Here is a 22,781-nt window from a genome sequence, read left to right as displayed (position 1 = left end):
GACAACTTTTTCTCCCTGGAGGCTTTAGTAAGCCTTATAATAAGGATCATTTCAGCAATAAAAAGAATTTGGCAAAACCTAACGGTTTTTGGAGATATATGCAAAAAAACTATTGCCTGACCCCTATGTACTATTATAAGTAACGGTGGCCATGTTTTTCGACGAAACAAAAATCTCCATTTCAGTTCTATGGAAGATACCACAAGAAACTTTCATATCAAGTTTGGTTTTAATTGGTTAATTGGTTTCAGAGGAGAAGAGTTTTGTATAATTGTTAACGACGGCGGACGGCGACGGACGCCAAGTGATGGCACTAGTTCACACGGTCTTGGGACAGGTGAGCTAAAAATGATTTTTGCCTCAACGAGGTATAAAAAGTAGCCAAAAAAACAAAAACGTATTGTTTTGAATTGATCAGATATGTTGAGTAAATCATTATCTTAATATTGTGAATGCCTAAAATATGAGTTTCACAGTGTCGGTATGCTGTGAGTGAAAATTATGTTTGATACTGGGACCAGTTTTCTAGGGGTAGGGGTAATATTTCTAACATTTTTTGAAAATTCTTTCTTGAAAATTAGTTTTGGTGGTTTATTAATGTAGAAAATTAAATTGAGTCACGCAATAAAATATATTCTGACTACGAAAATCGCCACAAGTCATCAACAGAGTCCCAGGTGTATCATTTGTGATTATATTGAACGTAAAAAACAAATAAGCTATTTTTTACTATAGAATAAACACTCTAGTGTGACTGGATAGACTACCCAAGTGTATTTCGTTCAGCATTTTTCTAATCGGCGTTTTGACGTCTATTTTGCCTTTTACGGACTGACTTGAAGTTTACACCGGATCGAAAAGTTCCGGGGTAACACGTCATGATGAAATTTTTGTCCACATCACGTAAAGAAGAAATCACTGCACGTAAAGAAAAGAAAATGCACATGAAGTATTTAGAGATCGACATAACGTAAAGACGAAACGACCTCACGTTATAAGAAAACCACTGCACGTAAAGATAAATCCACATAACGTAAATATATGTTAACATAACGTAATAATAAAACGACAGAACATAAAGACAGAACGAAATAATGTAAAGATGTTCCTACATAACATAAATACAAAATGACCATATGTAATTATGAAACCACAGCAAGTAATATAAAATTGACAACACATAAACAAATGTGTGTCTCATTAGACAGTTTAGGCGTTCCATACTATACCCGGGAAAGCTGGTATATTAATGCACAAAAAAGTGACAATTATAATTTGAAATTTAGACTTTTACTTTTATACTGAGGTGACTACTGTCACTTTTTCAAAGCCTTCTTGTCTTTCTCTATATATTATAACTCCGACTCATATGAATAAAGAAACTAATCGGCTAGGATAGAGGCACAATTAATGTTCTTTGGAATTTCTATAACTTGTTGAAAGAGTAATTGTTGATATTTTTATTTGCTGTTATAAAAAACCATGACAATAATTTGATTTTTAATTTCTAAAACGTTCGTATGATCATATTCATCTAAAGCATTGCAGCTTTCTTCTGATGTGTCCAGACACTGCTAACCCGTCCTCTGTATTTGAAGTATGGTATATCAGAACGCTGCCTATACGTATTCCGTATCTGTAGTTATTGTATATTACTGACAATGGTCATGTGACGTCTGATAACTATGATATTTGACATACTGCATTTTTTACATATTTATTTCAAATTACTTTTCATATAAATCTCAAATTGTTAGAAATCTTGATAAAAGCCGAGATTTCTCGAATTTTAATCCACTTGTTGATACCTCCGTATCTTCCTGTGTCAATGAGGGTCTTACTGAATAAAAAAAAATCAATGACTCTGATTTTCTGATTTTCATGTTGTCTAAGCAATCAAGGAAAATGAAATAGGTCGACTTTAATGAAACATAGCAGAGTAAATAAACGAATCGAATCCTAAAAGCATTAAGAGGCTTCAATTTGTTGTCAAACGGTTAAGTGTTTATTTCAAGGAAAATTATTGTATAGAAGACGTTGCTCATAAAGCTTCATATCTTAATGTGTTGTTTGAATGTAGCACTAAGTAGAGTGTAAAATGGAACGTATTGATGTCAGTACAGTTAGTGGTCCTTATAGATTTACCGGGAAATATGACTTAAGCTTTGATGTAAAAGAGTGAATGTTCTAATGATTTTGTTGTAATATATCGTTACCTTGACGCTGGATTATATACACAAGATGTGAAATAAAAGAACATGCACTGAACATATGGAGCAAACTTTAAATGTGTTTGGATGTACGGTTCGAGGTTAAGTTTCATTGGCAAAGGTAGAGAGGAGAAAAAATATTTATTCGAAAGAAGGTGAATTTCTACAAATTAGTCGATGTGATAAACTTAAAAACTTGCGTTTTGATTCGTAAAGCTGTTTTTTTTTTAACATTTAATGGATGGGCTGTTTCCTGAGATATTGGAAAGGTCAAAGAATTGTATAAAAATATCAGTAATCCAGGCAAATTATTAATTTTAAAATGTCACAACCAAATCAACAAACTGACAAGTTTAAGTGTGATCACATGATATTACAATGATTGATGGAAACGGAACTGCTACAAATAAACAACGGAAGTGCAAGATTTGTGAAAAAGAACAAAATAGTTCGTCATTACATTGGAACTAATAGTATGAAGAATCTTTGTTTTATTGAAAAGGACTCACGTTTGACGGTTATAAACCAATACGTAAGATAACGAATGGAAATGCTTGATTGCTTAGATTCATGATTTAATCCCACCTTGAAACTTATTTCAATAAACTTTAACGTTAAATGAATTATCGGTGACCATTGAAAATATTAATATGATATGCGTATGACAGAAACTAATGGATCAATTCATAAAGAGGAGAAATAGGCCAATTGACCTTTTGTCCTTTGCTAATCCCAAATAGTTCAAAGTAAAATTCCACATGCCATAGTAATAGTAGAAAATTAGCTATATCGGTACGGATTGTTGCATGTATTTATTGTATTGAGAATGAAACTTTAAATTAGTTACACGCATTTAATTTTAAGCATGTCGTTTTAACCTTTCAACTCTGTGGACTATTTAAGCATTCTAAATATGTTTAACCTTAAAAAATGGTTCTTCAAACTCTTCGTGTACGACTAGTTGTGCTGTTAACTAAATGGAACTATCTAACTTCTGGACATAGTTATAGATAGAATCTCCTTACAATTCATTACTGTGACCGATTTGACCAAGAATTTGACATACTTAAAAGTGTGGGTTTGAATGCGGTTATAACTTGTTCAGTTTGACTATCTGTGTTTCCGTTGAAGTAAATAGTTAAAACACTAGGTGAATAAATGAATAAATTGTGGTATTCGTTAAAGAATAATATGATATGATTCTCTTCGGTATTTAAAACCACGGCTTTGAGGACTATTTCGTATTTCCGACCAAAGGAACTGTACAGTTACTTAAATTCTTTTTATCGTTACGTCTGATTTGAATCCTAGTTCCTGAGATTTAAGGAATACATTATAAATGTATGCGGAATTGATCAATGTTTAACTTAAATTATGTAATAATTAATTTGAAGTGATTTTGATCTTCAAATACATGTCAGTTAGACGTGAACTGTCTCCTTGCATTGGTCACAGTATGTACACGTAACGTCTTGTATTTATCATTTTATCTTCTTGGAATACGCACACGGGTCACAGATTTCCATCGAAAAACAAACGAACTTGTTACTGATACAGACCCAGGTTCTTGTAAATAATAAGGATTTTTGTTATGATATTATAACTATTCCATCATGGTGATTGGTTGCAGGATAAAAACCAACGTTTCGAACGTGTCATCGGGGATGGAGGCCTATTTTATGTACATTGCTAACAAGATCCAGGAGATTCGATTCGGGAAGCCAAAAGAAGTTCGAATTCTACAGTTTGGGGAACTTAAGACTTGGCCGTTCTGGAGAGCCGCACTTGCTGAATTTGTTGGGACTTTGTTGTTTGTGTTTCTTGGTTCGGCATCTGCCATACCTATAGGCGATACTCAGTCACCTATCAAGGTAAGCTGTAACCGAGCTAATTCTTTCATAATCTAAGGCAAAATTAGGTGAAACGCTTTTATCCCAATTTAAGCTTTAATTGCATTATCTCAACCATTGTCAACTTTTTTTTATTTTCTGAATCGCCGTCTTTACATTTACACATTACATGTTAAACTCAGTAATGCGTTGTCATACTTTTTTCTCTCCTTTTTTGTCAACCCCTCACGTTACATTTCATGGGCTCCTCGGTGGGTATTTAAAAAAAAAACAAAAAAAGTAGAGGACGCTTACCCTACTAATGCACCAGGTCCATGCTCCAAGTTTTTATTGAAGTCCGATTTGCTCATTAACTTTTATTTCTTTGTACGTGTTACTTTGTTTTGTTCATGTGCTTTGATGTGTGTGTGTTTGTGTCTGTTTTCCTCCTCACGCTTAAATTATGTTACGAAAAAAAAATTAAATTGTTCATGATATTAGTCACTTCCTGTAGGACTGAAGTGTTTCTATGGTTATAGGTAAAATTCGTTAAGACTTAGACCTCTAATATTTTGGAACTTGCTAAGTGGGTGGTTTTCTTAACGTAGTTTCTTTTTGCGATTTCTTTTGATACTACTCTGTCATTTTTATGACTTTCGTACAAATCGTTGTTGGTTATTTTATTAAAGATTTGTAAAGACTTTGATTTGGTTTTCGCATACATTACTTATTACAATTTTACAATTATATTCCATTTTTTTTTGAATTTCAGATTGCCTTTGCTTTTGGGATAGCCATTATGGCGTTGGTTCAGATGTTCGGTCATATTTCCGGAGGTCATTTTAATCCAGCAGTGTCCTTTGCTTTGGCTGCTATAGGGATCGTTACTCCTGTCCGTGCAGTGATTTATACTATATCACAAACCGTTGGAGCTATTCTCGGAGGATTGATTTTAAAAGGGTGAGTTACAGAAGCTACGATAGAACTTAATTGATTAAAGTAGGTAGACCTATGGTAAGGGAAATAACTCTTGAAATCAGTGATATGTTTGTATCATATTCAATTTCACCAAAGTCTATCAAGTTTTCATTTGAAACAGAATGAAATTAATCCAAGTAAATTTGAACATGAGATTGGTATAAACATCTTGAGTACAAACGTTCCAATGATATGTAGAATTTTGTCCATTTACATTAGGTGTACCTCCTAAAACATATGTTATTGTACCCCGCGACGCGTCCGGCCGTACGCGTTTTCCTCACTTATTTTTGGATATGCTTTAACCAAATAACTTTGTTTTGTGTATGTGACCTTATTATGAAGAGTTACAGATTAAGTTCGACTTTGGTGACGGTTGAATGATTTATATGGCCCTTGTCTTAGAAACTTTCAGTGAATTTACAGTTTTCTGCACTTTATTAGGTCACCTGACCAAAGGCCAAGTGAGCTTATGCCATCATTTGACGTCTGTCGTCGTCGTCGTGGACAAATTTTCAAAAATCTTCTCTGAAACTACTATACTGACAAGTTTTAAACTTGAAATGATTGTTTCCTAATGTGTTTCGCACAAAATGACCGTTGGGATTTTTGATCCATGAAAAAACATAGCCGTTATTACTAAAAATAGAACATAGAGGTCAGAAGGCAGTTTTTTGCAAATTACTCAAGAACCGTTGCCTTTAGCAAATTTCTGGCAGCGGTTATATTGTTCAGCATCAAGAGATGGACCTATGCCGAAATTTTCAAAACAATTTGTCAACTGATGTAGGAGTTACGGCCCCGGAAAGTTTTTTTTTGTGCATTTTTCGCATGTACAACTTTGAAAATCTTCTTCTCTTAAACCATTTAAGATCATTTAATGAAAATAAGCGTAATAGTTCTGTAGTGTATTGTGCTCAAAATGACTGTTGTGATTTTTAATCCGTGAATAGATATGGCTGTCTATACTAAGAATGGAACATTTTTCATGGTTCTTGAGCCTCTAGTTTTGTAATGCTTTCACCACTTGATTATAAATTTTGTTTGTAGCCTTACAATGAGAAGTTACAGATTAAGTTCAACTTTAGTTACGGTTGAATGATTTTTACGGAAGTTATGGCCCTTGGACTTAGAAAAATTTCAGTGAATTTGCAGTTTTCCGCAATTTTTTTTGTAATGCTTTTACCAATTGATTTTATATTTTGTATGTAGTCTTACTATGAGAAGTTACAGTTTAAGTTGACTTTGGTTACGGTTAATTGATTTTTAAGGAAAATATGGCCCTTTGACTTTCTGTGAATTTAAAGTTTTCCGCACTTTTTTTTCGCGGGGGACATTGGAACGCTGTTCTTTTATTTAGTAATGAGTAGGATTAGGCAGCAGGCTAAGCATGTTCAAGTCCTCTCCATAGAACAAAGTATAATATAACAGAGCATCTAAATACATGGCAATATATATAATATAAGTCATTTATACATTTGTATATGCTCATATTGTCAATTGTCTGTATGGTTTCTATATGAAATTAATGAGATAAATAATGAAGAAAAAATAGAATTATATATCTTATAAAATTAAAAAAATATATGAAGTAAAATAAAGGACTTTACTACATATACTGTATATTTTTATACTTGAAGAAAAAAAAATGCTCAACATTTACTTTGATTTGATAGATATCAACTTTGGCAAGTCGTAAAACTTTAAGCTAACAGTGAACCGAAACATTTTTGTTTTTAACCTGTCCAAAATCTAGATAAGAATTTATTTTAAACTTCGCATTTCTATGAATAAATTCTGTCGTATCCGAACAACTTCACGTGTAAATGATACGAGTATTGAAAATTAAAACAATCATGAGTACATTTTACTTCTTGTATAATTGTAATGAATATCGGTAGAGGAATACCAAAGGAATACCGAAGGAATACCGAAGCGTCAGCAGCGGGATGATTCAAACACGTTAAATCCAAACACACATGAAACAGAGACGATCATCATACACAATATAGTGAACCGAATAATAGATTACACATAAAAACCGAAAATAAAGAAAACGAGAGGTCACACAAAAACTAATGCACTAGCAATAAGAACTCCCACAAAAAAACTGGGAGTGACATCAGGTGCCCCAGTAGGGTAAGCTTGTCCTGCTCCACCAGCAGCAACTGCCATATTACAAGTGAGTATGATCAGGTAGTAATCTAAAAATAATAATGCAGATAATGAAGCTATGATGTAATTCAGTATACAAATGGTACTTCTGGGATACGTGTACAAATATATGATCAGACCGCAAAAGTCTTCACGTGACTTTTTTTTAAATTTTATTTTCCAGAGTCACTCCATCAACATACCATCATAACCTGGCTGTAACCGCAATAAGTAATAAACTTAATGTAGGTCAAGGTTTTGGCGTAGAGGTCATTCTGACATTTGTCCTTATTTTCGTAATAGTCGCTACGACAGATTCTAACAGAGTAGATGGTGGCATGGCATCAGTAGCAATTGGTTTGACGATAGCGCTGTTGCATCTTGCTGGGGTAGGTACATATTTTGTGTAATGTACTATGTATAGGGATTTGTTTTCCTATAAAGTGTATATTTGTTATCACAAAATAATTTAATTTCAGAGGTAACACAGTTTCTGATTGGATCAAAAATTTCGGTTATCATCTCCTAGACCAATTTTGTAATGACTGTGACGTCATCAAACTTTTTCTAATAATTCACTCGTTGAATTTTGGTACTTAAATAAAATATAAGGAATGGCAATTATATTTTTTCGGTCTATTTGAAATAACAGGATATATATAGCGCGCACCACGTGACTGAGGTTATTTCTTCACAGTCAGAAAAAAATATAACAGTCGTTCCCTAAATAATATTTTGGTATTAAAAGTTTAATGTAACCGGCGTCCACAGTAATGTCATTTTTAGCTTATGGCTGGAAAACAACACTACCAAATCTTTCTATGGTGTACATCAAAGGTAAGTAACGAACACCCGACGATTTGTCAGTCGTGGAAAAGTACAGGTTGCACGTCAAGGGCTTGCGCTCTAAAAAAAAATATATGGTCACATGTCAGACACAGCTTGAAAGTTATATATTATTTGCAGATGAATGTTATATTATATACATACTGCCAGTAGTAGAGGGTGTTACGCAGTAGTATTACACGAGGTAAATATATTACCCGAGACGAAGTCGAGGGTGATATATTTACAGATTGTGAGACGATGCGTAACACCCTCAACTGCAGGCAGTATGTATTATATTATACTGAATACAAGAGTGTGATATATCGTGACGTCGAGGGTGATATATCCTAGAGGAGGGTGTATTTTACGTGACGTCGAGGGTGATATATCCTAGCGAAGGTGATATATCGTGACGTCGAGGGTGATATATCGTGTGATATATTGCTGCCGTTCGGGTGATATATCGATCCACAAATCACTGTTCAGTGGGGGCGGGGCAAGTAAGGATGTGCAGGGAATAGACTAAAATAACTCGTTACCCATTAGCCAATCAGAATTCAAGATTTTTGTATGAAGTATAATATATATCGTCCGAAGATTGAAGCAAGTCATTTGAACAAAACATACGTTCTCGAATTTACGTAGTGTATGATATAAAGAAAAACTGTTATGACATGATTCATACCGTGAATTTTTTCCTTATCGTACATATACTGCATTGGATAAGATAGATTCGTGGTTTCCTTTTGAAAAAGAACAAATATTGTTGTTGTACCTTTTTGCTTATGTTTGGTTTGTTTTGTTTTGGTAATTTAATGATTTTTAATTCAAAAATGCTTTTGTCGGAACCTCTCATTATCAATGTTTTATATATGTCTTGATCTGTAATGGCAATGATGGTGTAAAAAGACCTTGGAAAGATCGATGGCTCTTAACAATATCCTTGATTTCAACAAAAGACAATGTCATTGACATCGTTTCAATGACAATTAATCGGATTCAACTCGTTTTATGATACCAAAACCGGACATAAAGCTTAAAGCAGCATAATAATTACAGATGAGTTTTGATATTTTGAAATACTAATAAAGATATTGGTTTGTAGTTGGCAATATTCACTTTATTTTAATATATAGAATTAGGCCTTTGAGGGAAGACGACTAAAAATGTTCCGTTACCACAAATGAGTAAACACGTGACGTCAGTAATATAGCATAATCATTTAGAGGTTCTCTCAAGTTATTATTAGAAAAATGATACATGATACAAGTTCAATGTAGTTCATTAAGTTTCTAAATATAAAACCTCTGAACGTTTAAATTAATACATAGTATTGGTACGACCCACTCATGAATACACTTCGGCTTTATGTTTAGGTTCCCTACACGAACAACACCTGTACGCTAAACTCTCAGCAAGGCACGATAAACGCTTATTAAACGCTAATCTGGTTTCCTGGTCAATATTATAAACGACCCTAGGATCGCTAAAAATATAGACTCAGGTCACCTGCGACGAATATGCACTATATATGACCGCTTATGAAATAAAATATAAAAAAAAATTTTTCTAAATTAACTTAATAGTTGAGCATTCAGATCGGAATATAATATAGGTAATTTGAAAAAAAAATATATTCAAACGTATTTTTCTTTAAATTTGAATATTCGACCGTATAGAAGTAAATAAAATAACGTCATTTTCGCTCAGCCAATCAATACACAGAAGACGTTACTGGTAACCCGGGGTAATATTTGAGAAAAAACTTGTGGAACGAAAATGTTTTCGGGCTTCCAGGTGAACCAAACGTACGATAAACGTACGAATCGTTTGTCCTTTCCCCTTCCGTCTACCCCGGACTTGACTTTTTACGAGCAACTCGGTGGGTGTTTCTAGAAAAGCAGAGGACTCCCAGTTTTTAGTGGAGTCCGAGTTGCTCATTTACTTTTGTGACTTTGTGTGTTATTTTAGTTACTATATGTTCTTTACTATGTTTGATTGTTTTCTATGTCTGGTCTTTGCCCCTGGATTACATTCTTTTGATTTCCGCTAGAATCTTGGTTCCCTCTTTGAAACGCACTATATACGAACGCTCAGTCTGAGTTCTACTTCGGAGAGGAAAACTTTGTTTTAATTATAATACATATATTTCAAATATTCTTTTGTATTTCATTAACGTCTTTCGACTAAAGATATTTCCGTATTATTCATATCAGTGTTAGCTCATAAAATACATTAATAAGGAATACATCAGGATGTTATCGAATTGGGTCCTTTATTTATTTTCCTCGTGTATATTTTCACGTAAGGCTAGCTTTCAGTACATGAATAATTTGATTGTCCGGACGTCTTGCTTTCTTCCTTCCCCTCCTAGTAAGTACTATAGACATAAACAAACTAGCATTATTGTATACATGTATAAACGTATTGAATAAGGAAGAGAAATTTTAATGTTATATGTATATTTGTTTTGAATTTTAATTTATTTATAACTGGAACATGAATCAAATTTGTTTGTAATAAAACCGTATTGTATTCATCAATCTATTGAATAAGATCTATTAATTAATATCTGGTAAAGGACTGCGTCACTGTATGTAAAGAAAAAATTATTACACTAGCCTAGTCTTTAGTTTACACGAGAGTTACTGCCCTGAATGTAAACAAAATATTCTATCGTGCTATTGAACGAAAGCTAAAAGCAGTGCTCGTATCGTGCGTGTAAACGAACGAGTGTGTCATGCGTTTAAACGAACGCGACTTTAATGCGTTTGTACGATGTACAAACGCACGGTAAACGCTGAGCAAAAGAGGAAAAGCGATACATGAACGCTTAAATGGGTAACCTGATCTACTGAAGGAGTGTAACTATCTAAAACATTTTATTTCAGCCATGCAAGTACCATTGTACTTTTGTGAGTTCATGAAAGTATTTGTTTTCGATAGATAAATTCAGTTCATATAAAAAATAAGAGTTTAAATATTGATGTAGACTAAGATATTTAGCATTTCGTCACATTGCTTTAACCTAAAAACTTTGGTCTGACTTGAATATGATGACACCACCATCAACTGACAAAAGGTCGTATTTATTCAAAACAAACGTTTGCACTTTACAACAAACAATAACAACAACAACAACAACAAAATAAACAAAACAACAACGACAAAAACGTATATATGACTAAGATTGTTGTCCGGCAAGGTCATGACGAAATAAAGCACTGTCCTGCAAACGGGTTTTATCATCTCAATTTGATTGCTAATAATGGAATTTCCTACTCATCAATGGGTTATACTACCTATTGAAATTAAACATGATCACAAAAAAAAACAAACAAACAAATAAACACTTAACTCAACCACAACAACAACAAAAATAAGAAAAAATAACAAAATATTATAATATGTTATCAAAGTCTGACTTATCACTTTTGATTTCGTCGTATTCAAATTGGCCATTTAGCAGATCAATATTCAAATTGGCCATTTAGCAGATCAATATGTCTTAATCAGGATTCAACTCGTTGTAATCAGAAGCATTGTAAAAATTCGGACAGGAGGTCATACATTCAAGCCAAGAACCCATCTAAGTCTATTTTTTTTTATAATCCAGAAACAGTTTTAGACCAAATAACCAGTAATAGTTTGTCATTCCGTTGTTGGACTTATGAGATAACATTTATACAGACTGTGTTTGAAATTGGCTAGAGTTATCGTTCTTTCTCTTTTTTTTTTTTTTTTTTTTCTTTTTTTTTTTTGGTTGTATAAGTGGGAGATAATCGTCGTTTAATTTAAAAAATTATATCTACACAGAAAGGCCAATAGTACCATACAGATCGTTTAGTCGTTGGCTTGTTTTGGACTCTGAATCCCCTCTACCATGGGCAGTGCCTGACGTTTATATAGAATTACATTTGACTGTTACGCAAATGAAATCTTCAATCAGACTTATTGCAGTATAGCTAGCCTGCGTAGTAAAACATTGTGATATTAGAACAATTAGACTTTGTATATTTCTTAAAAAGATATAAAATACACAAGTCAAACCATTTTATAATTGTGCAAGGTTAAACACAAAATTACCGAACGTAATAAAGCGGAGGGAAATATCAAATAATACATGAACTTGCAATTAAAAAAATAAACCGGAAAATGAAAATATCCAATTTGTTTTAAAAGGAAATGATTTGTCAAATCAAGTTTTTGAGCCAAATTTTCCGCTTCAAAAGTGAACAGTGATTCTGTACACAAAAGTCAGAATTGTTAAGCTGTAGTTCTTCACATTTCTTTACCCTTAATCTGACACGTATATGTAACTGCTATTTTTTTTTAAGAATTAAAAAATTCATAAGCCACTATCAGTAGTCATGTTGAACGTAAAAGTATCGCTAATGGCGTTATTGACGAAATAGATATGATTCCGTGTTTCACATGCGATCAGTAGGCGAATGTTGATAAAACGTTTATAAATAGTGATACTCAAACGCGAATGAAAAGATATTGAGAAAAGTCGACCTGAAGACGTGCTGTTTTGCACAAGTCTTTAATTAAAGACACTCTACATATTATCCCCACTTCTAACATTGAAACTTAGTTGCAGTGATATTAATAGAATCAGTGGTAGCGTTAACAGGTCTGATCTTATAAGTAATACATTGAATATTTTCTTCTTGGTTTAACTGAAATACTGATTGAAGTAGAAATGAAACAGTGCGAATATATTGTGCTCATTGATCGAGTTAAACCTTTTCGGAATCTAAAACATTTTCAATTACTAATTTGTTGTTGTGTCTAACTGAGAGGAAATGTCTTTTTCTGTGTGTAACTTTAAGGCGATCAAACACTCTTACAACATAAAATAATAACAAATTAGTTTGCTGTACATGCTTTAGTTAAAAAAATAAGTGACACATCATGACACATAATTCAAAGCTTTGTAATTAAAGCCTTCCTAACTACGACTTGTCAGTATTGTAGAACATAGTGTATTGAAACGCAAACAACACGTCTGTCAGAAGAAGAAAGCATTCGAAAATGAATAAAAACTTACATAACGTTTTTTTTTTTTTTTTTTTTTTGTTTTTTTAGTAAAATTCTGTGAGATTACACTACAGTCAGTCGGGTTTAAATTCACAAGACCAACATACAATAATCGATTTTCATTCATATACGACCACTTTAAAGAAAACATAAACAACTACTGCATTCGAATAATGTCATAAATTTGCATCTTGAACTTTGAACATGTATCACTTGCTGTTTAGCAATAAGGTTTAAACAGATCTGCAAAGTTTATTCAAAATATCCCAAAAAATCGGGACCAAAATATACAATTCCACTGTGTACTACCACAGAAATACCACAGAACATTTATATTGCTCTTTTTTTACAGATTACGTATACAGGGTCAAGTATGAACCCAGCTAGATCTATCGGGAGTGCTGTAGCATCTAACAGCTACAAAGATCATTGGGTAAGCTTACAAGCATTCAATATGTTTTATATTTTAGTATCAGTCTGTATAAATATCAGACAGGAGATGACTCCTTCGTCGTTCTGGTGAAGTAAGGTTATCTTGTCATGCGGAATAACGGCAATATATACGAAATACGATTCTGGTCGTTCAACTATAACATATCGGTAAATACATCGCGATAAGGATGGCATTTATTGTTTTAAGTCTCCTCTGGGCTTCCATACAGTAGCGGATAATAAGATAAACAAGTACTATTTTTAAAAAAAAGATAACCGACGCAGAAATATTTCACTTCTAAGTTTCTATATTTCTTTCAAGAAAGTAACTCTTGGCACGCAATTTCAAATTTTCAATACAGTTTTTTTTAACGCCACTAAGTTATCAGTATTTGGCAAATCGGGAAACGAAATTGCGATCAGGTGACTTGCGTTTCCATAGAAGAGCATCCTTGAGGTCAAAGGGTAAAAAGCGAAACTATACCGACTGCGTCGGAAAAAGTTAAATACAGGGGAACATACATAAAAGTGAGAACTTCAAAGTGAAGTATCTGATATTCAACTAGGAAAGTAAAGATAAACGATTTATAATCTGTCTAGCCATTGAAAGCATAGAATATGACATGTAGACGTTGGGTTCAGTTCTATTATCTCCCTTGTTATTTCATCAATAGTGAAGAAAACCGAGTGTAATAATTGTTTTAGGGGATTTGACCTGGGGTATAGTTATAAAGAGTTTTAATATGAAAAACTTTTCAAAGATATTTCTGATCATGGGAGAACAGTAAGAAATTGTTTTACTGGAGAATTAACACAGGTTGTTTTAGAATAACTTTTAGATCCACAGGTGTACTGTTCTATGTTTTGATAAACACCATTCTAAAACAAGAACAGTAACGGATAGACATATAATAGATGACCTCTACTTTTCTGCCAATTGTCAGAACTGTTTTAAGTTTATAATTCAGATTATACTTTTTTCCTTTAGGTTTATTGGGTGGCACCAATTCTAGGAGGAGTTGTAGCATCTGTACTATACAAATTCCTCTTCTCGCCATTCAGAAACGGTATTTCCATGGAAACAGCAGTGAACGACCTGTGTAAGTATTATCACATCTAGATATATTTGCGTCTATTTATCTCTCTGTTAAGTTTATATACGTACTGTGCCTAAGTTACAATGAAAAAAACTCCGAGATTTACTATGTAGCATGGGTGATAATGCACTTTTTGTAGAATCCGCGTTGATTAAGTTCAATCAATGCATGTTTGTTATAGAGAAAATCACCGAGTAGTTTTGATTGAGGAACTATTTAATTTTAAACAAAGATTTACCTCAATTAGCTTGATTGATTGATTGTTTGGGTTTAACGTCCGAGCAGCAATATTTCAGCTATATTCAGACGATACCCCAATTAGACATGTTCAGGTAGAACAGAGATCAACTGAGAAAAATATGTTCCTTATTTATTTCTTTTTCATATGGTTCTGTTACAAATGTATAGGATTTATTTAATTTAAATTCATTCAGACAAAATAAAAATTAATATTTGAATCCATTTATACTACCTATAGTAGTTCTCAGAAATATTACTATGATATTAATCCTCTGTGCTCAGACCGATGTCTTAAAAAACAACGCTAAGTTTATTATATTTGTGCATTTTGAAATCGGAAACATCAATAAACGTATCTTGTTGTACCATAAATCTCTCTCGTGACTGATTCTTATGAAATGAATAACTATACTATAAAGCCATTAGTTAACCACAGTTAATTCACGAATGGTTTCTTTGTTTATCTTGCTGTTTCCGCATTATAATCTCTCTAGTCTACTTGTATTGAATTGAAAATACATGCTATCAACGATGACTTGCTATAAAACCGATTGATTGTTGTACTATTTGCTAAAAATTATCCTTACCAGTATATCTTCCTCACCTTTGTGTTGGGTGGGATAATGTGTCTTAATTACGATATTTCATATATAGAGTTATATTACTCGACTTGTACTCTTTGAACATGTATGAATTATCATTTTAGTACAAGATAGTGAAATGGTTGTAATTCCAAAAGACTACTTCACTGGACAGCGAAATGCACAAAAGCTACAGACATCCAATAGCCATTTGTAATACAGATGTGCCTAGTCATGTGACATACGTATAGTTAGGGTCACGTGGTAATAGTAACTGAGGGATACAATAAACGACCACTGAGATGTTGTTAAAAAGCTTTATGACAACGTCCGAAAAAATATAATATATGAGTGACATTGTGACACTCTACTCACTACAATGTTGTTACTTAATGTATCAGATATTTCATATTCATTGCATGTATTTTTCATCCTATTCTATTATGTAGCACTCCAGATAAAAATCATGCAAAATGTGATTCATTGTTGGAAAGCTTACATACTTTTTTGATATTTTATTAAAAATGTTATGATAAACAGAAATTTACATGTGGATTTTCATATAACCTTCATATATATGTTCTTAGGAGATAAAAATTATTTAGAATGCACTGTAAAATTCAAAATTAAAGAGAAAATTTTGTAAATGACACTAAAATATAATAGAAATTGTCGGATATTCAATGTGGATTACAAACATGTATCTCTTAGGAGCAGGCAAATAAGTATAAATAATTATACATTTCATCATATAGACATATTAAGCAACTGAATAACAAAAATAAAAATGTTTAGACTTTTTGGTGTGTATCACATTTAACATAATTTGCATGACTGTTACAAAGACTACTTCTTAAATATGGTAATACAGTGAAACATTCTAATACCCTGCACATTGATTCAAAGACTAAGACGACACACCGTCGGAATGCTAAGAAATATTCAACTGTTTAAGCGTCTATTCATGGTTTGGGAATGTTAGTCAGGTACCACTGTTATACCAGTGTATATGTATAAGCTTTAGGTAATTTGGCAGGCTGTAAAATATCATGCTTGATGAAAACATTGTTTATGAAGTTACAGTTGTATTTGAAATGTTTGACTAACAAACATTGGGTATCACTTACTTAATATAATTATACACAACATAGTCCTTGTATGTCAACTAATGAACATGTAAGAAAATCCGTTACATAAATTTGTTTTATTTTCATTAGTAAATATATGTATGAACAAATTGATGTACTAATTATTTTCCTGATATGTACCTCAATATTAATATTCACATTTATAAGGCATTAACCATTCTATAAGTGAGGGGGGTTGTAACAAAAAAATCAATCTTTTACAGATTTAAATTCACTAAGCCAATGACAGAAAAAGAAACACTAATGATCAGGTGAAACAGTTAATGTTCATATAAAAATGTCAACTTCGACTGCTGCTGAAATTAAACCAGTCAATCAAAAAATTCCAGGCCTTAACCAGAAGAAAATGGTACATGTCTTATGTCACTGAATATAAAGTAACATATGTTTTTGGTTAATTTGTTTATGTTCATGTATGAGATAGACAAACTTCTGTAATAAGCGACAAAGTGATATGTAGTTTTCTTTAAATTTCTTTCCATATCAGGCGCAAAACGAGACGGTGATTCGTTAGTTAATTTGGATAGAACTTTGTATTGACAAGAAATTACCATTTTCATACGGACTTTCCTTTTTGAATATTCTTCTTTACTATTGCAATGGATTTATCAGTTCGGTAATTTTGTTATTACCCCTCATTTAGCCGTCAATATTAGAACTGCTATTTATGTGTACCATAAGAACACTGACTTATTTATAGGAGTTATACATTGCCATACATCGTTACTATCTTCGTTACACTATGCGTCCATGTACCTTACGTTTTCTGTTTGTATTTCTTATTATCTTTTTACTTTCCCCGTTTGAATAGATTTGAACAAAAGCAAAAACATTTGCTATTAAAAAAAACTATATTTATTTTGGTTCTTACAGTACATTAAACGTATTTCTATATGGTATTTTATCAACATGATGCGATGTATTCCACAGAATCCTAACTTAATTCATTTTAGAAATATATTTTGGTTTAGAACTGTGACGTCATTAACGCCGATTGGTCCGCGATTAAATATATTCCGAACAAATCAACGTTTTGATTACGAAACAATTATTTTTATTTGGCTTGGTATCCATCAGAAACGAATTATAAGAAATAATTCCAATTTTTGAACAGATTATATGAACATCTCGTTTGTGTTAGTTTACACATGTAAGCCACAATGAGGATAATTTACAATATCTATAATATACCACTTCAGTATGAGCTGCATAGTAAACACCTGACTATTTCAGTTGTATCTGAACTTGTCTGTTATGATAATTGATTCATCGGTTTGTACGATGATGGAAAAATGTTACTGATTAAACTTTTTATACAATAGCACAGTAGCCTTAAATTAGACCCATTGTTTTCAGAACTACCCTTTTGTTGAAAAAAAACATTTCCTTCAATTAATTTCAAATGACTTATTATATTGTTAAATAAACTCTTTCTCCGTTTTAGTTTGGTAAAGAGGTGTCTCTGAATTGATATTTACTCTTAAGTAAAGCAAAACATCATTATCTGTTAGTCCTGAAATCCAAGATATATGTTATTTTTGTGTACATTATGTAGAAACTTCACCATTTTGCATTTATATTTTTCTTATTTATTCTGTAAATATGACATTTAGTTTCTCAATTTATTTTTTTCCCAGTAACATAATTAATATCGATAATATTTTTACAGGAAAACAAGTGAAGAGCTCGGTTAAAAAAAGACATATTTTAAATACACTGTACTTGAAGGGAATACATTTAACGTCTCCTTGTTTTGTATAGGGGGATGGGAAATTTGCTCTAAAACTGTTTGATATCTACTAACACAATAAATTTATTATGTTCATGAAACATTTCATCTCCAGTTTATATTATAGTGGTTACAGCTATGAATTTGAATTTGAATGTGTCATGATCGGTGTCCATGGGATGGGAACGGAAAGATACTTATTTTGAAATACGTATTTGGAATAGGGCATGATAATGAAAATTAGGGATGATATGTGCTGTAAACTGGAACTTTACACATTTGCACATTTAAGAGCTGTACCAAAATATACTTTAAAAATTCTACGAATTTGATATTCAGATAAACAAATTATTGTTTGCAATATGGTGCCATAAACATTTTGCTATTTTATTTGATATTTCATTTTTATTATGTAGCCTATTTGTGTATTTGTATTAAATTTCAAAATTGTGGTTTGTTTTTTTTTGTTTTGTTTTGTGTTTTTGTTTTGTTGTTTTTTTTTGTTGTTTTTTTTTTTTTTTGTGTTTCGTTAATATGTTTCAGCAAGAAGTAGTGAACATTAAATCTGAAGGATAGAACAGGTATATCAGACTCAAAAACACCCACAGAACAAGGACAGTCCACATTTACAATGTAGACAACAAAGTAATATACAGATACAAGTAAACACTGAAAAAAATAGCGCTTTTAAATGTATGAAATAATTCTGCAAAAAACAAGGTTGACATCAGATGCTCCGGAGCATGTCCTGCTACGGCATCATCTGCAAATGAAGAATCCGGTAAAATTTCGGTTGATAATGGTGTATAATTTATATAGACCAAATATTTGTCAATTTGTGAATGTTGTGTATAGTTGAGCCGACAACACGCTTTTCTGTTTTTATCAACTAAGTTATTGTTTTCAAGTTTCAAAAGCAAACAATAATTATTCAACACCTATCACACTACACAGAATCAGCAAATGCAAGGAGTTTTTATAGTAAAAATATGATATATACGTACCGCCTCTACAACTCTAAATAAAATTAAACCTTTAATTGCTCTATTCAGTCACTACTTGTAGAATCTAACAAGCTAGATGCAAAAGAAAATGGCGGAATAGGCAGGCAGGAATGTAAACAACATCCGGTCATATATGTGAAATTATTATGATTCCATTGCATTGAAGAGACTATTTCTGTTCTAAAGTGATCTTGGAAGACTCGGTGACATTTCTGGTGTATATATAATGCGTAAAAATAAGTCAAAGAGAGGAGAAAGGAATAATAGTTCAGATCAAACAGGTTTGACCCCACCGGAGAAAATGGCCTCCACAGCAAGACACTTACATAAAACGAACACTTCTCAAGTAATAGCCCAAGCAAATGAATCGATATATGGTACTTTGAGCCCACAACATGTATTACAAGATGTTTCATATATACAACAAACGTTTCCGCCGCCGCAACCTTAGCCAACTTTTCCAACTCCAACCCTCTTCATCTCAACCAATGTACCCACTTCAAACCACACCAGTCCATGCATCCCCTAGCCAAATTGATACAAAACAGATACCTCCTGCATCCCAGAGAGTGTCGCCTTCCCAGCCTATCGACCTGAATATGACACTTCAGAGTATTATTACCAATATGAACACTATGAATGGTAAATTAGAAAGTCTTAACAGTACAAACAACTTTATTCAACAGAAATTACAAAAACTCGACATTCTAGAAGAAATTAATAAAAAACTGATAACCGTAGAGGAAAATATTACACAAATGAAAACAGAAATTAATGACATTAAAAACATTCAGGAACAACAGGCCAAAACAATTCAGAACGAAGAGTGACATCATCATGAAATTGAAGATAGAATGCGATACTTAGAGGGTCAAAACAGGAAACTAGAAGTCGAAAAAAAATGAAATGCATGAACAATTCCTACAATTCCAAACACACTCGATGAAATATAATTTGATATTCACTGGGTTGAATGAGGCAGAGGATGAATCCAGAGAACAAACTGAACATATTGTGAAAACATTTATTGATAAAGAGCTACAAATTGAAAATGCGAATGATATACAGTTTCAGAATGTGCACAGACTGAAACCACGTAATGATGGTAAACCGTAGTATCATTGCGCGATTCATAAACTATTCCGATCATCAGCGAGTTCTACGCGAAGCTTCCTTAAAACTGAAACTTAACCCACAACACTCTGTCTACCAACAGTATCCTCAAGAGATAAGTGAAAGACAAAGAGCCCTTGTCCCAAAACTTAAAGAATTTCAAAGACGTGGTCAAAATGCAAAAAATGTGTATGATCAACTGATTGTAAACCAACAGCGCTATATACCCGAACCCCATGGTGACCCCCACATTCCTGGACAGACATAGGTCAACAGCTCGGACACACATGAACGGCTATCAAGAAATGATTTAAAAATAACATTTATAAATGTATGTGGACTTAAATCAAAATTATTAAACATTGATTTTTGTGATATGATTAAATTATACCATATCGTATGTATATTAGAATCCAAACTAGACAAATATGATGTTCTTATGGCTCCAGATGGTTATGATTATGTCATGAAAAATAGAAAATTGGTAAAAACAAAATCTGGGGGTATAGTAATCATTTACAAAAAGTCGTTGTCAGAGTACATTACATTTTTAAAATCAGAATCCGAATTCGTTCAGTGGTTTGAGATTCATTCAAAATTTACAGGTCTACCAGAAAAGGTTCTTATGGGTTCGGTTTATATTCCTCCAGAAAACTCAAAATATGCATCTGAAAATGCGTTTGATGAAATCGAATCAGAACTTATATCATTGTCATCAAAAAACGCAAATTATGTTTCCCTGTTTGGCGACTTTAATGGCCGCACTGGCACTATGCCTGATTATGTCATAACTGATGTCGATTTGCTCGACAATTTAGTTTTTTTGAACGAATTAGATGATGACACACTAAAGAAAATGTACTCCTATCAGGATTTACTTCATAATAAAATACCGTTGGATAGAAGCTCCCAAGATACAGGTAGAGCCAACAACTATGGTAAAAAAATTATTGACATGTGTAAAAGGTGTTCCCTATATATAGCCAATGGCAGAATTGGATTAGACAAGCTAATTGGAAAAACTACGTGTAAAGATATAAGTCTTATTGACTTTTTATTGTTATCCTCTGATTTGTTTAATTATGTAAATACCTTCTCTGTTTTGGAATATGATCCGATGTTCTCTGATGTCCATAACAGAGTTCATTTTTCTTTTTCATTTCAACATGGTGAGCAAATAAATCCAAATAATAATAATAAGTCTAATGATAAATCCTTTGTTAAATGTCTCAGTTAATAAATCAGTTTCAGCAAGAGATTTCAGCACACCTTAGGGCAATTGACAATAGACTCGATGACCTAATTGTAACAGATAATGTCGCGTGTGAACAGGTAAACACTATTACGAATGATCTTGTTTATGCCTTAACAAATACAGCGTCTGAGGTCATGGGTACTTTTAACAAGAGGGAAAGAAAGGGTAAAAGTACGGATAGCAAACCGTGGTTCGACCCCGATTGTAAGAAAAAAACGCGATACTTTTCATAAATTTAAAAAGGAATATAATTCATATAGATCAATCGAGAATAAAAACTTACTAAACTGTGCGTCTCGTGAGTATAAAAAACAAATGACCTGTAGTTATAAAAATTACCAAGAAAGATGTATTCAAGAGTTACGTAAACACTCCAAATCTGACTCGAAGAAATATTGGAACATTTTGAATAGACTCAATAAATTGTCTAAAGACGAGCCCGACATACCTATAGAAACTTTTTATGAATATTTTAAAAATCTTAATGCAGATAATGTAAATATGAACCTAATAATTATGAGATCGATGATGTTGATCTTCAACTCTTTGTCACAAATAACCCTCGTATTAATGACATTATTAATGGGCCAGTAACTGAAGATGAGGTAAAAAGGGCAGTTTCCAAATTAAAAAATGATAAAGCACCGGGGGCAGATGGTGTTATCAATGAATACATAAAAAGTATACCACCAGAGTATATACCTTTATTTTGTAAACTCTTTAATGTGGTCTTTGACTCTTCAATTATACCCGAAAACTGGCTAATCGGAATTATAAAACCAATTTATAAAAATAAAGGCGACAGATTCAACCCAGATAACTTTAGGGCAATCATACTTATAAGTTCCTTAGGTAAATTATTTACTTCAATTTTGAACGATAGACTGAACGACTTCTCATGCGAATTTGACTTGATCTCAAAAAATCAGGCGGGATTTAGGAAAGGACATTCAACAACTGATAATATATTCGTGCTTCATTCTCTGATATCCTTATATTTGTCCTCTGGGAAAAAATATACAGTGCATTTATTGACTTTAGAAAGGCGTTCGACACTGTCTGGAGGGCAGGACTATGGCAGAAACTCGAGAGTAGTAATACTAAGGGAAAATGTTTCAAAATTATCTACAATATGTATAA

General features: G+C 32.7%; 1 protein-coding gene and 1 long non-coding RNA gene across 10 annotated transcripts in view; one reads left to right on the top strand and one right to left on the bottom strand.

Annotated features, from left to right (window-relative positions):
- Positions 1–18,719, top strand: part of LOC148598920 (aquaporin AQPAe.a-like) — a 69,969-nt gene extending 51,250 nt beyond the window's left edge. For 8 of the 9 annotated variants that reach the window (XM_088560375.1, XM_088560381.1, XM_088560376.1 and 5 more), the window contains exons 2-7: positions 3,841–4,081; positions 4,812–4,999; positions 7,356–7,560; positions 13,395–13,475; positions 14,463–14,574; positions 15,518–18,719. In XM_088560375.1, the coding sequence (XP_088416501.1) occupies positions 3,875–4,081; positions 4,812–4,999; positions 7,356–7,560; positions 13,395–13,475; positions 14,463–14,574; positions 15,518–15,609 (885 nt within the window). In that variant the 5' untranslated portion in view covers positions 3,841–3,874 and the 3' untranslated portion in view covers positions 15,610–18,719. Of the gene's footprint in view, positions 1–213; positions 338–3,840; positions 4,082–4,811; positions 5,000–7,355; positions 7,561–13,394; positions 13,476–14,462; positions 14,575–15,517 lie in introns of those variants that run through there. The other variant, XM_088560380.1, reaches the window with a different exon arrangement.
- On the bottom strand, positions 6,523–21,692 carry LOC148598919 (uncharacterized). The gene is made up of 2 exons (XR_015918370.1): positions 21,479–21,692; positions 6,523–7,221 (listed from the first exon to the last, which is right to left on the bottom strand). It is a non-coding gene; the product is annotated as an uncharacterized LOC148598919 (long non-coding RNA).
- Positions 21,693–22,781: the final 1,089 nt, after the last annotated feature.

This window comes from Perna viridis, chromosome 14 (genome assembly GCF_037379345.1).
Source record: "Perna viridis isolate PV_CMFRI_1.1 ecotype Kerala chromosome 14, ASM3737934v1, whole genome shotgun sequence".
NCBI lineage: Eukaryota > Metazoa > Mollusca > Bivalvia > Mytilida > Mytilidae > Perna > Perna viridis.
The sequence above is the reverse complement of the archived record's forward strand: the minus strand, read 5'-3'. Positions and strand labels throughout refer to the sequence as shown.